Raw genomic sequence first — 17,767 nt, forward strand, 5'->3', positions numbered from 1 at the left:
TGAGATGATGCAGCTGATGTTATGAGCTCTTATATCTAGAGATATATAGCTTATATTCTTATATAAAATCTTATATCTAGATATAAAACATATCTAGTTGTATATTAAATACAACTGTAATGAATATATATGCTGTTGTAAAGATAGCTGTGGTTTGTAGATGCACAAAAGCAAACAGTCATTATTAGAGCTGCTCAGCTTCTTTTTAATGCAAATATCTGATCAGTCAATCACATGGCTGGAGGTCAAGTATGCACTTATGCATGTAGACATGGTCAAGATGCCCTGACAGAGTTTAAATTAAGCATCAGAATGGGAGTAAAAATGGTGATTTATTAGTATTTGAGTGTGCCGTGGTTGTTTGTGCCAAACAAACTGGTGTGAGGATTTTCCCACACAGCCATTTCTAGGGTTTCCAGAGTCAGGAAAAATATCCAGTAATCGCCAGTTTTCTGAGTGAAAAGGTCAGAGCATGACCAGATAGAAAGGCAAACAGAAACTAAAATAACCACTTGTTACAATCAAGGTATGAAGAAGAACATCTCTGAATGCACAACACTGACAGCAGAAGAAGACCACACCGGGTGCCCCTCCTGTCAGCTAACAACAGGAAAGTTAGGCTACATTTTTTATAGGCCAACCAAAATGGGACAATACAAGATTTGAAAATGTTGCCCGTTCTGATTGTTTTGATTTTGATTGAAAGTATGGATCCATCCTGCTTGGGGGATCTTTTTGGCAGAGGGAGCAATTTGGGCTCCACAATACCAACTGAGCCACGACCTACATACAGTATTGTTGCTGACCATGTCCATCCTTTTATAATCAGAGTGTAGCCATCTTCTGATGGCTGTATATAGCAAGATAATGCACGATGTCACACAGCTCAGATCAGCTTACAGTTTTTTTTGTTTACTCTGCTGTGCAAATAGCCTTTGTAGTCACCAGATCTCAATAGAGCACCTTTGGGATGTGGTTAAATGAAGATTAACAACATTAACAACAACTATTTGGGCCTGACTAAGATGTCCTATGGAATTACCTAAAATATTTCAGATTCATGATACCCAAAGGACAAATCCTGTGTACTTAGATGATTGTGACATACCAGCTCAGTTAGACATTCATGGTTCCATGTGATCTATACTGATACTGGCTCAGCAACTATTGAATAAAATGCTTATAAAACTTGGTACATATATCCATACTTACCAGATGATACGCCCCCCTTCATCTTATCCAAAGGAATTACTCCAGTTTGCATTTTTCCCCTGCAAAACTAATTATGCAAGGATGCTAATTACAGCATGGCAAAGCCGGGTTTTGTAATGTCTGGAAATTCAGGAGCATCAAACATGTTACAGTTATTGTTTGAAAAGGAGAAATGAATTCTTCTTTAAACACGTCCTCTATCATGTTGTTAGCTTAACAAAAACTTAGTCACATTTGAGGGTTTGGGGGTTTAAGCATGGTTAGGGTTGGGTAGTTGCAGAGCTACATGACTTCAAACATCTGACTCACAATGCGAGGAAACAAGACAAGCTTCATTTCAGCTCGTCTTGAAAACATTTCCAAGAATGTGCTAAAGCCAAGAGAAATCCAACAGGGGGAGGGAAAAAAAATCCAACATTTGTATAAACGATCACAGATGCTTTCTGTGTGTACAAAAGCAAGCACCTACCAAAACACTGCAGCCTCTTATCCAAGACGCTTACTGAAATGACAGCTACAAAGAAGGATGTTCACGGTGAATGTTGGAAACTAGCAGCTGCTGCGACTCGCAGACCAAACGCTCTTTTCTTTTTCTTGTGTGGATCAGAAACCTTTGGAGGGAGTGTGTAAACACGTTGAGAGGCAGAGACTGTTTCTATAGAGGCAAACAGAGATATAACCTTTGTTTATGAGTGCAAGCGGGCTGGCTGACAGTGTGTATAAGTCAAGCGAGGCCAGCCCACTCGGAGATCTGCTGGCACGCATTAATCAAGCACCGGCGGTGGGACGCCTCGCCACACCTCTGCAGGACTTTCTAACCAAAGCGAAGGGGAATGACCACAAGGTTACTGTACCTCCACGAGACAGAAGGCACGCTCTGATTCAACACTGCTGGGAAGAAATGCCTCCCCATAAAAGTCTGCTAACTGTGAACGGCGAGGATGACGGCAATAGACTTTAAACATCAGAGAACGGTTCGTCTGGAGTCATTTCACAGCAAGAGTTATTACAGCAATAATATCCAAGAGTGCGTCCTTCAGGGTGATTATGGCTGTGACAGTGATGCAATAGATGTGAGGCACAGAGGCACATTACTGGCTCTTATTGCTGTTTTACAACTCGTTTAAAAAAATGGGGAGAAGACTAATTGTTAGTTCTGCTTTATGGTAATTGTGAACACAGTTAAAACTCATTTTTGAGATTCATTAGTTTCTTTACAGTGTAAAGAAAACTGCAGGAGATTACAAGCAAAAGGAGCCAACACAGCTTCTCTATTAAAAAAATGAGCATTTTATTACAATAAAATGCTTATTTACAAGGCAAGAGAGAATTCTTCTGTTGGAAACGGTACAGTACCTCTAAAAAAATAAAAACAAAAATAAAGGGGTGGGGTCGGGGGTGCGAATAGCATTCACAGGCAGCTTGGGAATTACATATTTGCATTACAGTGGTCATATAGCTTACTACAACGCCAGCTGAATCCCAAAAAAAAAAAAAAAGTGGAGAACAGAAGCTTTTTACACAGGAATCCTCTGACATCTTAATACAGTTCAAGCAGTGGATGAAATAAAAGTCAAAGAGCAACATCTGTTATTCACAGGGCAACAATACTCCTCATTTAGAAGGTATAGCAAAGAAGCTACAGGTTTGGGAGGACACATGACCATCTGAGAAGAAAACAAATCAAAGTGGAAACGTTCCAAGATCTTGATGCGTGTAAAACACATCGCAAACAACAAACAAAGTGTTTTAATTAGAAACTTCCACAAGAGTAAAAGAGTGGGTACCTAAACAAATCCTTGTAATACCACTTTGTCACAGTAAAGAGAAGGGCCGCTGACATTACGCAGGATCCCTGTCATTCTGATACAAAAATAAATATACAATGAAGGAGGCTTGTGTGTTTTTTCTTCTTTTAAAATAAAAATAAAATAGTAACTGTTGAGAACACAGGCAAGCTCTGACAACCAGGGCTTTTGTCTCAATGTGAATTCACTTTCCAAAGAGCAACATAGATGTAACGACCCTTGTCTGTTTTAATCAAACTAAAAAAAAAAAAAAGTGTTTCCCCTTCATCCCGTGAACTCCGCTGTGCCTTTTCTCCTCTCTCGCCTCCGATTTCTCAGAGCCAGGGGTGCCAGGCTGGATCCATGCGACACAGATTGTCGAGGCTGTTTGCTGCAGCCACCAGAGTGTTGACCTTACTCTCGCCTCCCTCGAACTGAGCCAGGTTATGGAGGCGAGTCATGATTGCCGTGACGGCCTTCTGGACCAGCGAGACCAACTGCTGGGAGTCCATGTTCTCTGGCTGCCCGGCTGGGGACAGGGGAATGGACGTGTCCTCCTGGGTCTTTTTGTGCCACGCGATGATCTCATCACGAAGGACGGCCTTCAAGATTCCATCCACCTATGAGAGAAAGGAAATCAGGAGGTCACTTTCAGGAAACAGATTCATTTTTTAAGAAATATACGAGGTCTAGAATTTAAAACATCAACATCCTGATGATAAAACATTTGATTACTAAGGATTGACCACATCAGGATGCAAACAGACTTTCCCTTTTTATACTGCAATGCAACAAATGATGTAAAAACTGAAGTTTTTATACTGCAAACTACAGTCATAGAGTTTATATGAAGCTCTCAAATATATGATTATATGCCAGTCTCCTGGGCAGTGTGTTCAAACAGTCTGCCGTGGAAATGAGAGCAGTGAAACGTGACAAAAACCTCAGTTTATTTAAAGTCCCTGCTAATTTCAAACATACATATAAAACAAAGCTGTTAACTCCAATTTAGGGCATGGCAGTCATCTGCAGGGAAATCTCTGAGATGTTAACAGCTCATTACGGTGACACAGATCTGAAACGCATAACCATCAAAACCAAGACCTGGCAATCATCGCCTGACTACGTACGCGCCGTTCCCTGCCCTCACCTAAAGTGTTTATTCGGTTTCAGACGGCACTAGACTGTTTAAATAGTTTAAGGCTTCACTATATCTGAGTGGATGATTGTTAAGTGTTTGTGTTTTCCTGTGCTCTGTGGTAATACCTCTCTGCTCTGGCCACAAGCAGCACTGGTCTCTGGCATTCAGTCCCAACTAGTTCACATGGTCAAGTGTTCTGTTTATTTGCATCTTAAGTGCTTCTGTGTCTGGAACATCAGTCAGACTTTAAGTATGAGCTTGACCCATACACAGACACTGCAGGCCTGTCATTACTGCCCTGCTTTACATATATTACACAACCCAACGGCTGCTACTGTTTTTCACTGCTTTGTTTTTAGTTAAGCCTCAGACCTAAACCCAGAGGAAGTTCACCAAGTTTAAGTGCCAGGCAATATCTGGAGAGCGCCGCAGGAGCTTAAATTTGACAACAAACCGCAACGCTCGAGTCACCGCGAGCAACAGCAATGGCAGCCGACTGACCCCACTTCTTCTAAAAGCTTCCACGACTCATGTGAATAAGTTATATAAATTAAACAAATGTAATTCTTCAAATATATCTGAGATTTAAACGTAAACTCAACATTTTTGACAAGCTCGTGTTACTGAATGTTTTAACAGTGATGTGCTCCTTAATTTTCACGAGCCTAAAACTAACACAATGAGAGAGGTTTACAGTTAAGCTGTGATCTTTTGTGCGACGGTCAGTAGAAGCCAATCCTCTGTGCCATCTTCTGTGTTATCTTATTAACAAACTAAGGCCAACATTGAAGCGACAAAAAGTGCAGTTCCTCAAATGACCACTTGAGGTTTGCTGCAGAAGTGAGTAAATCTCCTCAGGCTTGCATTTTAAAACAAACACCTTCAGGGATGAAGTTAACATGTTAGCCTCTGGAGATCATTTTTCACCCTCATAAGAACTGTTTAAGGCATAAAATTAGGGGCATAGCGGCACTAATAAACAGGCCGAGGTTGTAGCCAGAAGCAATGTGATAGACCTCACCTGTGCTGAATCACTGAACTGGATCTCACAAATATTATTCCAAGCTCTGAGGTACAGACCATCCAAAAAGCAACTGTACTGAACCGTTTTCAGCTCATAATTTAGCATTTTATTTGTTTGTCCAAGTAGGGTCACTTCCAGCTCCATGGAAAAAAAACAACCTGGTTTGGATTATGCATCATGAAAAGTGAAAGAGATTCAAAAGTGTCCCTCCCACTCGTCCACTAAAGTTAAACCTCCAATCAGAGGCTGTAATCAATCCATGTATTACTTGTTAAAGTACAGGATTTCAAAGTGCTGTGATTTTATGGCTGTTCACCTGTAACAATCAAAACACAGACTGTTAGAAAGAGCGGATTCATGAGGTTCATGTCGTTGGCAGGCAGTGTAACAGCAGCAGCGGCTGCAGTGACTCCAGACATGCTTGCAAAAGTATGATTATCGTATGGATGCATGCCGTGCGCCTGGAGGGGGAAACAATGAGCACTAGAGTTTTGTAAACTTCATATTCAGCCATTTAATTTCAAGTTCACTGCAAGCTTCTATGTCTATTACCCATTACTTTAAAAAGCCGTTCTGATACACTATGTAATGTATTTAAAAAGAAAAAAAGGAAGCAGACGTGGCACCTTAAAGTTTGGCTGTGCAAAGCACCGAGCCACAGCGATCATCGAGGCGGTGAGTGGGCCAGAGACGCCGATGGTGGTCAGGAACTCAGAGATGTTTGGCGTCAAGCGGAATGGAACGGGGCGATTAGCATCCAGGTCACCTGTGGCGTCATTGATGTCGAAGCGGAAGTAAGAAACGTTGAGCTTTCCTGTGTCCTGAAATCAGAGGAGGAAATAAACATAACTTTTATACAATGGCAAAAAACAGAAAATAATCAGGAAATATAATTTTCTGCAGTGTAGTCCACATTCCTTTAACCACATTAGCACCAAGAAAAAACTCCTCGTCTTCAGTAAAGCTGGGAGAGCTACAAAACAAGCTCATGCCAACAAAATGGCTGCAATTATTGATCTTCATGTCCCAGAAACAGTAACATGTCAAACTATCCGCAGCACAGCATCTATAATCCTTAACTCACCTCCACTGCCCCCTGTTCCCCTCCCCCTTTGCTCTCTGCTGACTTAAATATATACGGCCGAGTTTCATCTTTTAAGCCTGCATTTATGTGCGAGAAGGCCGCTACACAAGCGACCATTCCAGGAAAGATAAGCTCCCTTATATGAAAAAGTGAGTAGCTCTGACAGCTTTATAGCAGAGCATTTCATTCCAGCTCGTGCTTGCTCTCCTCCTCCTCTGTCTGGCCTCTTCCCTCCCTCCCTCTTTCTCCTTAACACCCCCCCCTCACCTACATTTCATTTGCTCCTCCAAGCCCCAGCAGAGGGCCTAGAGGCAGTGGGCTGAGACACCAGCAACTCCCAGAAGGCACAGATAAGCCTGCAGACTGTTGGCTGTGAAGGCAGCGCTCAGAATGCTAAAGCACCAGACTAGTGGTCAGCGATGGCTTCATTTAGAGGCCGGTGTGAAAGGAATGATGCAACATTACTGTGCAACGTGAAGTGACTCGGGGCTGCGGGCTTGACGGTGAGAAACCTCAGTGGACAAATTCCACAACAAATGCCAAAGAGTGAAGACACTTAACACTATAAGGAAATTCAACTAATTCTCAAGGCATGATGGGATGCTTTTACTGACCCTTTTTTCCCACAATGGTGTAAAGTATCATATTGGATGATTTGTGATATTCTGGTGCAAAATGAAGATGCATGTTAAGAAAAGGAGGAGGGTTATTGTTGATATCTGGATACAACCTTTGCCTGCAAACTATAATGATGAAATAATGGCTCAAATGTCATTAAGACTGGCTCATTTTTACGTTGTTCTGTCGTAAAAATGCTGCCATTGACGTCCATTTCTATCGTCACTGTATGAGCTCAATAATGGCACACGCCCACTGTGCTGCTCTGCACCATCCAGAAAATAATATAATTTCCTTGAGAAGCCCCCGTTCGTTTATTGAGCTGTTGATGTCATGTGTCATTGTGACTGGTGGAGCTGTTCCAGGGTGATGATACAAGTGATCTGACTGACAAATAGCGAATTTATTAAGCACCACGCCCTCCAATTTATATTCAGTGTCAGTGAAGATGCCACACTGCCTGTGGTGTTTGTACTTGTTGTTGATGTGTAGTTAAATTTGGGCTTATAACTGAATTAAGGACCTATAAACATTGTTTAGCAGTATGCTTGGTGCTGATTCCTAATTGAGCTCTATATGAGTCAACCTTAAGTAAAATACGGTCTTTATTTAGTCAAGATGAGGCACTGCCGCGGGTTGTGATGTCCCGTCCTTGCACATACACTCTCAGTTTGTGTGTGTGTTTATATGTGCATACACTCTTCGCACTAAAATCCGCCTGTGTCTAATGGGATCTGTGGAGTGGAACAGGCAGAAAGGGGGCTTAATACTAGTGCTTAGCTGCCCGGAGGAACGCCTGTCAGCAAAGGCCGATTAGGATCAGAGGGGAGGGGTGGCCGACTGACACAATCATCTTTAATAATGACTTTGAGAAAGCCGCCTGCAGACCCTGAGCAGCAGACAGATGTGTGGAAGCGCACACAAACATGGCCTCTTCAAATTGAAACGTCTTTGATAGCTGAGCAGTGGGACTGAATATAACGCTCTGTCAAAACATCCTTTGCATTGACAGCGGCTGGCTGACTGATAGGCCTAGCGTGAATGTCATGGGGGAGAATGGTAATTCATACAGTCTGATATGGAGAGGGTAATGGAGAGCTATTAATGCATCTAAGAGTGTGTATATCTATTGAATTTGCCCCTGTCAAACTGATTTCACTTTCTCCTTCATAGGAAGTCCAACACATTGCTGTTTGTGTGTGTTTGCGTGCATTTCCCACCTGTGCTATCTGCAGCATCTCAGGGTTGAGTCTGTTGAGGTGGAGCATGAACTCTGCCAGACCAATGAGGGCCAGCTGGATGGTGAACATCTTTCGGAACGTCCAGTAATCAGTGGCGTTGGGGAATGTGTGGAGAGCCCACTCCTTCAGCATGCTGCGGGGAACCATGTTGCCCTGCACCTCTTTGAGAATGTCCCTCAGGACCTGGAAGTATACCATGAACAAGGATTGGAGGTTAGTTGGGCAGGGTCTTCTTTATTTGATACATCAATTGTCTTTTGCCATCATTATGAATTGCACCAGAGGTTTTAGTGGGTTCTCTTTAATAGCGTTATCTGACTATGGGAACGTCTCCTATGTGACCCCATCAGCAAGCTCAGCGATGGCCATGTTAGGAGAGGCTGCCCATGTTAGGAACCCCCTCCCTCATTTAACAGAGTGACATAGTGTGGGATGTCATTCGAAAACCACTTCTCAAATCTCAAGAACTCTGTTGGCAATTGGGCACTAAACTCAACTTTCAAAGGTTTTGAGCGCACCACTGGGACACTAGCACTTTGTTTCCAACATTTCAGTTCTACACGAGCTCACAGTACTAATACTGTTAGTGCTAGTGTTAAGTGGCAATGCTTGCATCCTGAAGAGCAAAAGATTTCCCAAAGTGAAGAAGCAACACTTCACTAATCATGGCTGCAGCTAACAACCCAAACGGAGGCTAGCTTGCTCGGCTAACCTGTCATCATTTTTCCTCCCTTAGCTGAGAGGGGATGGCCAGTGAGTGGCTCAACTTGTGCACAGCTCAATCAGGATCACAAACCATACTGTTGCAGTCGGTCTGTGGTGATTACTTTATCATTGCTTCAGGTCTTGGCTTAAAACTGTAAAGCCTTCTCAATGTGTATTTGGCAGCTATTTCATAAAGTCACAGTGGTTTTGAGGGAAGACCATAGGCTAGCATTTTGTGATACGGCATTTCATGAATGCTGCATGCCTTAAATTACTCACAGAAACAACCGGCTCCATTGTGAGACCTTCACGTAATATTAGCTGCCCTCTTCAGTTCCCCATTTGAACCCCTATAATAGGTTGATTAAAATTGCTTTCCTTGAAGACAGCTCTATTGATTACTTTAGCCTCAGCTAAGCGTGTAGGGGGGATCCATGCTCTCTCAGTGCATCAGACATGAATTCAGTTCTCTCTAGATAACACAAGGGTCAGCATGCAGCCTAACCCCACCTTTATCTTCAACGTTATAGGCATGCTCCCCTATAGATCTGTCTGCGTTTTAAGTGTGCATTAAGCTCAGCAGGTGTAGGAGAGAGTCAGGCTGAACCCAAGAGCTAACAATCTAATATTTTTGCAATTAGATGACATAACAGCTTGCAAAATCAATTTGTTCTTTTCACTTTATTTCATCACTTTTTAGAGAAAATCCTCCCCATCCAGGGAAAACTGAAATCTCAACAATTGCAGATTTTCAAATTAACTTGGGGTTTGAGGGTTTCTTTTCAGGCTGAGAAATTAGTGCATTTCTTATGCTACATTAATCATTTAATATCAATTATTTAAAAATACCCACAGAGCTGAAAACAATTTTCCCCTTAGATGATTAAAAGTTAAGTTTAGCTCAAGTGTGATGTGAAATTTCAAATCAGACACTCTGGATGCATGTTAATGCAGAACAGTACCACAACACAGTTACCTGGTGGCTAGCTTGTGTGCCTCTAGCCTGCACAGTGGCCAGGCGATCGTAGTACCGGGAGATAGGGTTGTCATGTTCGATGCCCTTCTTGGCACAGCGCTGCTTGTAGATTTCTACCAGTGACAGAGATGAAGGATTGTCCTCAACTAGCCGCATCTGAGGCGACACTGCCACCACTCGGGGCACTGAAGAGATGGAAGAAGGATGAAGGAAAAAAAGGTGGAAAACAGGCAAAGGAGAGCAGAGGAAGGAAGTAAAATAGAAAGAAGCACAAGAGAGAAAAATAAGTGGGAGGCAGTGATGGGAACACAGCCACATGAGTGACGCAGAAACTGTAAATATTTGTCTCCGCTTGCTAGATAAACTCCGAGTTACCATTGGAAACCATAAACCTGCAGCTAAAATACTCTGGAGTTTGGGAAAAACAACACTGAAGGCGTGCCTTCAGTCAACACCAAGCAGGGTCAAAGAAGGTAAAAGGCTGTGCACAGGTCACACAGTAGAAGCAGTCCAAACATTTACATGCAGTGACACCTCAAATCAAATCAATACCAGCAATTCATGTTTGAAGGAACTGGGTTGGTTTGGGCTATTTAATGTTGTGTGCAGATTTCCCCTTAAAGACACCAATGAGCAAATAAATGTGTAAAACAAACATCTGCAGAGAGGCAAACCTCTTATGTAATCTCCTCACATAAAGATACTCGAAGAAATTGGTTAAAAAGCAGTATTTTCCAATATTGGCCATGTTGACTGATAATGATATACTGACAAGACATAAGATTACATGTTTTTATGTCTCTGTTTTCATAGTATTTATATGAAGGCCACTTATTTTAATATTGAAGATGTTATTTTCCTCCTTAGTGCCAGGAAAACAAAGACAACTAACAGGAAAAATTATTGGGATTAGTTACCAGCCAAAATACTATTTTAAACATCAGTATCGAGCCACAATTTCACAATCAGCAAATCTCTAAACAAAATCATCCCCTTTCTATTCCTAAAATGCGCCCATGCCTCATTTTAGTCATACCAGTAAAGAAGAGGTGCCTCTTGGTGGTCTCCTTTCTCTTCTCAAGACAAGGGTTTAGGAGCCGGAGAAGCTGCAGGACTCTTTCCTCTCGACGTGACTCAGTCAAGCAGGCATCATTCATCACCAGGTAGGGGTAGATCTTTCCATTGTGGCCGCGGATGTAGAGACGGCGTGCCGCGGTATTGTGTTTCTGAACAATTTCCACTCTGGGCATGAATCTGTACAGCGTTTCAGAGGAACAGAATCAGAGCATTAAACAGTGTGGGAGAGAGGAAGGGTAGGAACAACTGCGATACAAGAATGGCACTGGAGTACATGTGGAAGCCAGAATTTAAAATGAAAGGCTTTAAGATCAGGATAAAATCCCCGGGGGGGAAGCTCCAGTAAAAACAGGTCAATCTGACAATCGTTAGCCACTTAAATAATTTACTAAGTACCAACCATGACTACAGCAAATTCCACATGTGCTTATTAGCCCGGCTGCACCCGTGTAGAATAATGATGTACCTTGCAATCTTGATGTAGTAGTGTGTGGGTTTGGGCATTAGGAATTCGCCCGGAATCTCAACTTCAGCTGTCTGTGCAGAGAAATTGCTGAGGAAGCGACACTTCTCCTCAATGAGGAAGAACTTGGGCAGCTGTTTGGTTTTCGCCTCCAAAATCTTGATCCACTTCTTTAGCTTGGAGATGAGATTGTGAAGCTTCATGGAGCCTGGCACACTGAAGTCAAAGTCTGTAAGGATGGAGAATAGTTATTTCCTATACCCATTCATAAAAAAACAAAAACAAACAAAACAACAGAAAAAAAACCTTGACTTGTAGTGAAAGCAGCTTTTAAACAACAGGTCCTTTGACAATTTGATGTTAACTGTATAACTGTATAAAACCACATGCAACCTCTGAAAGTGGTCCGATATAATCTGCATGTGTGCATGGGGGAAAAAGGAGTATGTTACAGTTGTTCCTCCTAAATGAACTACCCTCAAATTCCCCCTTCGGCAAGACATTAATCCCTTAAGTGTTCCAGTGGACCCGCTTTACATCACCAGCAGGACAAGACTGTAAAACTGAGCAGTTTCCGTGTGTGTGACCTTTAACCACCTATATACAAAAAATGTAAAATCATTTTTAAAAGTTCGCTAAAGCTAGAAACTAGAGACCAATCTGCGCTCTGAGGACGTTCCTACTCAAAGCAACGTAAAACATAACTAAGAATAAAAAAAGAAAATATATTTCAAAGCTTATACATCAAATGACATTTCAGTGTTTGCAAGGTCTCTTTGAAACCACATATTAAGATTAATTGCAGTAAGATCTGGGTGTTGTTCTAATCCAGTAACTAAAAACACCTTGTTTTACTCTTATGGCCTACGGCAAGGCAGCGGTAACACACATTTACATCTGGGAAACGGCCTTTTTAAATATTATGTTGCACTGTTGCCCACTCCACTCCAGCAGTGCCTTGCTTAAGGGAACGTCACAGATAAGTTATTCATGGCAGCACAAGGAGAACTGTTTGCTCTATTGACTTAAAACTCCATGTCGGAGGCCAGGAGCTGATTAAATTAGTGCCATAAAAATGAGAGTCTTGAAGTATTAAATTCCTGTTTCAAGTCACAACTCATATTGCACATAACATATTGAGATGAGCTGCAGCAATAACAACGGAAGGAGGGGAAGTGAGCCAAACAGGTTTTCCATTTTAGAGTAAAGCCCCTAGGACAATTCTGAAACACGAACACACACATACACACACACAGATGTGCACTCGACTACCTCTCCTATTTCAGTACACCCTGTTGTGCCGCCTGTTATAATGAATCCATGAAACTGCAAGGCCTTGCCATTTCAAACCCGTTCAATCTCTCCCAGAGTGAGACCTCCTAATACTTTAAATAAGCCCTTTAAAACAGCCAATGTTCTTTTCGGAGTGGCCCTATTTCGCTATCTGTCCGCCTGCAATTCACCTGCCTTGAGAGGTAAAATTGAAACAGTCCTGTGAAAATTGCAGACCGACAACAATTCAGCACCATAAAAGTGTATAATGCTTACAAATAGAAAAGGTGAGGCACGCGCCACTGTTTCAAAGCCATGAGGAAATACAGTAATTTCACTCCATCTTCATCAAATATAAAACATTCCCTCTGTTTAAAACTGGAGAACCGTCACAATTCATTTAAAAAAATGAATGAAAAAGCTTAGTGTTTAACATGTTATCATACATGAGCCATCTAATACTTTTCCTGATAGAATCAGAGATTAACATCTCACCTTTCATTATAAAATTTAACTGCTTCAATGTGGTAGTCATCTGCATTATGTTTAGGACTCAATGTGTGAACAGAGACTATACGAACAGAGACTATCGATAAAAAATCGACGCATTACTCATTTTGACTAAGATCCAAATCGGAAATATTTAGTGTCATTTGCAGGCCGTCATTAAAAGGCAAACAAGATACAAGTTGTACAAACTGTGATTACGCCAATTTTAAGAGTGGACATATTCCCTCCTTTTGTATTTAAATCCTGCTCCTCAGATGTGTGCCGACAATGTAAGTAGAGTCTGTTGCTGAGAAATAACGTTTGCTCTGTACCGGGTGCAATACTGAAAGTGAGTGGATAAGGGAATTATTTTCAGTCCCCCTGAACTTATATTTGACCCCTGCTTGGTGGGGAATAGGATGCTGAGAAAAAGAGTGCAGTGTGGAAAGTAGCCAGGCTGTTCTCTGACCTGTGTGTAGAAGTCAGTGCTGCTATTCTGCCTTACCTGGCTGTGCCAGATGGTCTACACTGCTGAAGCCAGGTTATAGATTGTGGAGCTGGAGGTGGGCCACCTTTCTATACAGAACCATCATTTCTTCATGTACTGTCCTGGCCCTGGCTTGTGCCTGGTTGACTTTTCTGTAGCGAGTAAACTCTGCTTTCTTATGGCAGACTGGTGAGCTAAAGTTTTAAAGGTTTCAGAGGTCACCAACATGCAGTATGTTTACACTTAAGACTTCTCACTAAAGACTATATAAAGTTACACAGGTGCTAAGCCAAACTGTTCAATTTAATCATAACACTTAGATTTAACTCTTTAAGTCTAACCAAGAGGCAAAAAAATTCAAAATCCAGGAAATGTGTGTGTTTTTGTTTTAAATATATTAAAAAACAAAACAAAAAACCTTTTCTAACAAAGGTCTCTGGAAAAGATCCACTGCTAAAACAGTAACTCATGCAAATAGCATTCTTCGTAATTGGATTTGAATGCCTCCCTGCTGCCAAATGTTATATGTGCACACATAAACCCATATTTTCCGGCCCACAAACCCTGTGAAAGCGAGTGAGCCACTAACGTGGTGCAGGGAATGGGAGCTTGGCATTTTCCCCCAGCTGCTTTTCATGCACTCGCTCTCCTTGTCCTCGGTCTCAGGGCCAAACACATTAGCCGCACTGGCCAGGCTCAGTACTAGTTAAACGGGAATAGCAGATGAGACTAAAGAGCAGGCAGGAGGAGTTGTTTGGAAATGCAACAAATAAAAGGAGGCGCGAGTTTACTGTGGATGCAATTCAGAAAGAAAGCAGAAGAAAACACAAAGGTTTATGTGAACACTGAAACCTGGAGGGGTCTTGCAGATGGTCCATGTTTGAACTGTGGTTCAACTCCCTTATGTAACACGGGAAAACAGACACGTGGCTTCCAAAAAAACAGGAGAATGATTGTTTTGAGGTAATGTCTCAGAGGGGGTCTTGGCTAAAATAAAACAGCACCTGCCTCGCTGCATTCCACAGCTTTCACATGAATCTGAACACGCAGGCCAAAAACTGACCACAGGTTTCATTTACTGCCTTATAAGCATACACAGTGCATGACAGGAATTCGTCTTTTTAAATGTGTTAATCCATAACTGGGAAAAGATCAGAGACTTCCTCTTGTTGCAGAGTCTCATTCAAGCCATTAGTGTCCATGTCTAAGCACTTCAGAGAAAACATCAGGAAAGTAGAACGAATTTTCCAAGGCTCCAGTATATAAAAAAAAAAAAATAGGGAATTATAAGAAATAAACTACATGCTGTCTAGAATTCAGCTGTTAATGGGCCATCTCAATTATGGCATTCTATTTGACATTAATGTGCCTGTAACTGGAGGTCTGCCATCAAGTAAAACAAAATACAGACAAAAAAAAACAAAAGATAAAAACAAAAAAAAAAGATGCAACTGGACAAATTCAGTAAATTCTTTTCATTGCTGCTGTATCAGAGGACTTTAGTGAATCCACACTGACAGTAGTTATTTATGTTAGTAATTCACAACCAAATCTATTCCTCTGTAAGTTTTCTATAACAAGAACAAAAATGCCAACCACTATATATCAGGAAAAATGTTTTATCATTATGCTACAGCAGCAGAAGAGAAAGCAGACTTTTTAATTCACCTACTTGTGCCAATACTGTATGAGCTAGATTTAGTTTTGGCACAGCAGACACCTGGTAAACAATGCTCAACAACAACACAGCCAGTACAAGTTTCAACAACAAAGCACCTGACTACTTATGAAACATTTACATTTCAGTAAAATGCCTCGTTTAACCAACACAATTTTATGGAAAGAAATTTTACTCAACTTTTTGTGGTCTGTAAAACCTGAACTGAAAACCGGCTTCACCCTCATATAAAACCCTCGAAAGAAATAAAGTTGTTCATTACAGGGTATTTCAATAAGTTGATAGAGGGTTTTACAGAGTTTTGAAAACCCCCAATGAAACCAGAGAGAACTTGAAATGTTTTGCAGCTTCCAAAAGAGCAGGAGGAAAACAAGTCTTCTGCTTTACGTCATCAAACTTTGACGAGTTGTTGATATCATCACCGCAATGCTGCACAAGCTTAGAATAGAAATGCTGCTGCCTTGTGTATAATCAAACCCGACGTGGGCGTGTGTACATGCAGTGTAATAAAGGCACAGACAGACACACATGCAAACACCTCTCTGACCAGTCACCAGCCCCAATCCCTCCCTAAAATCCAATCATCTAGTTGGAAACTTTAATTACATTGTAGAGAGCCAGTGCTCCAGCTGCTCCGAGCGACAGCGGCAGCCTGCTCTAGCACAGATATGAGCTGCACGAGTGTCTGTGTAGATATAATGTGACCGGTTCAATATACTGTTACAAAAGCCAGCCATACACCTGACTTATCATTTAAATGAGTATAGACGTACAGTCGCACAAGTGCTGCTTTTGTTTGCTGAAGGGCGGCTGGTGTCTGGTGAGGGGCTTCAGTGAGGAGAGCTAGGAGGTGTTGTTGGTTTCACTACGTGGCCACTTGTCACACCTTGTCATACTCTCACAAAACAGCCCCCCCCCCCCCCCCCCCCCCCCCCCACACACACACACACATTTTACGTCTTTTCATATTCACTCAATGGCTCTGACGAAGCTTGAAAACTGAAACTGAATGTAAACATGGAGAAACAACCTCAAACAAAAACTTCTTCAGTGTTTTGCCTTTTTGTATAGCTCTATTTGACAGTATTTATAAAAGCCAACCAACCTGTTGTGAACTGTCCCTTCATCTTTTGGAAAACAGGATCCTGGGCTGTGGCTTGGGCCCGGCGGGCCAGTGACTCAGAGGCAGCGCTGGAGAACATGTTGGAAACATTGGAAACGTTCTCCAAGCCGACTCCAAAGGTGCTAACGAGCTTCTTGACAAAGTTGAGTGTGTGGGGTGTGATCTTGGCATCAGACACTGCACCACTCTTTTCAAAGGCCACTGAGTAACATTTTGCCAGGCCCTGCTGAAGCTGCCTTAAAACCTGTAGAGAGAAGAAGGAAGAAAAGAGAATAAAGAAATGCTGTAATGATATGGGAATTATTAGAGACATCCTGTCCTTCTTACAGACTTAGACATAAGTCATTTCCTCAGGAAAAAAAAGATGCAGCAATGTGACCAAATTGAGGGAAAGAAGGAAGGCAATGACTATGTTTCCCCTGCTTGCCCAGTGGAATGATGCATAGAGCCTGCAGCTGCTGCCCAGTGCCCCTGATCATCACAGGTAATCACACAGATACACACTCATAGCATCAAACTTCCAACCCTAAATCCCTCGCCCCATCCTACACGCTCACAGCACCCATCCATCACTTGTCTTCTCCCCTCTTACTGCATCACCGTCTGCCAGACTTCCCCTACAGAACAGAATAGCTGCTGTGTGTGGAAGCTGCTTAGCAAGGCTAAAACTATTTAAAAGTGCATCAAGTTCAGTTTGGACAGACGCACCTCATTATGTGATGCATACATGCTTAGCTTTAGAGTTTCACATGACCCTTATATACAGAAGATGTTCAAACTGTCATACATGAAAATTCTCAATGGCAGCTGTAATATTTTCTCGCCTTCTGATCTTCTGCTGCAGCAAAATCTGTTCTGCACCTTTTATTACTATTTTTCCCTCACCTCTTCATGCCAGTTCTCTCTGAACCACACCATCTGGTCTACGATGCCCTCCAGGGAGGAAAGCAGTGTGGGGTGTAGCTCCCGCTGCATGTGCATTATACGGCTGCAACGCCACATCGGGGCAGTGGCCCTGATTGGCCCTGGGTCTGAGGCCCCTGAGTGAGGCTGGGCCCCAATTGAACTGGGCTGCTGCTGTCCAGATGAATCTGGGAGAAACGAGTGGAAAAGAGGAGAAAGCAACGGAGAAATGATGGATTAGAAGAATGCAGAAAATCAAAAAAAGTGGGGAAAACACAAGATGAGGCCAATTCAACACTGTCCTGATAAATTATTAATAGATAAGGACTTGTTAAAAAACAAAAAAACAACAACAACAAACCAGACAAACAAACAAACAAAACCCACCTTTTATTGTTCAAAGTGTGCTAAATCAGGCAACACACTACAGGCACTGTTTACTTACCGCTTTTGTAGCGTTCCCTCTGCTCGATCTTGAGAGTCAGGT

At 42.1% G+C, this 17,767-nt stretch overlaps 1 protein-coding gene across 1 annotated transcript in view; it reads right to left on the minus strand.

Annotated features, from left to right (window-relative positions):
* Positions 1 to 2,501: 2,501 nt before the first annotated feature.
* Positions 2,502 to 17,767, minus strand: part of trrap (transformation/transcription domain-associated protein) — an 83,068-nt gene continuing 67,802 nt past the window's right edge. The window contains exons 64-72 of the mRNA XM_080872358.1: positions 17,726 to 17,753; positions 17,263 to 17,468; positions 16,360 to 16,621; positions 11,332 to 11,557; positions 10,825 to 11,042; positions 9,789 to 9,973; positions 8,087 to 8,290; positions 5,791 to 5,985; positions 2,502 to 3,619 (exon numbers count right to left, since the gene is read on the minus strand). Coding sequence (XP_080728484.1) covers positions 3,335 to 3,619; positions 5,791 to 5,985; positions 8,087 to 8,290; positions 9,789 to 9,973; positions 10,825 to 11,042; positions 11,332 to 11,557; positions 16,360 to 16,621; positions 17,263 to 17,468; positions 17,726 to 17,753 — 1,809 coding nt within the window. The 3' untranslated portion in view covers positions 2,502 to 3,334. The remainder of the gene's footprint in view (positions 3,620 to 5,790; positions 5,986 to 8,086; positions 8,291 to 9,788; positions 9,974 to 10,824; positions 11,043 to 11,331; positions 11,558 to 16,359; positions 16,622 to 17,262; positions 17,469 to 17,725; positions 17,754 to 17,767) is intronic.

The sequence above is a fragment of the Rhamphochromis sp. 'chilingali' genome (assembly GCF_963969265.1).
Source record: "Rhamphochromis sp. 'chilingali' genome assembly, chromosome: 22".
Taxonomy (NCBI): domain Eukaryota; kingdom Metazoa; phylum Chordata; class Actinopteri; order Cichliformes; family Cichlidae; genus Rhamphochromis; species Rhamphochromis sp. 'chilingali'.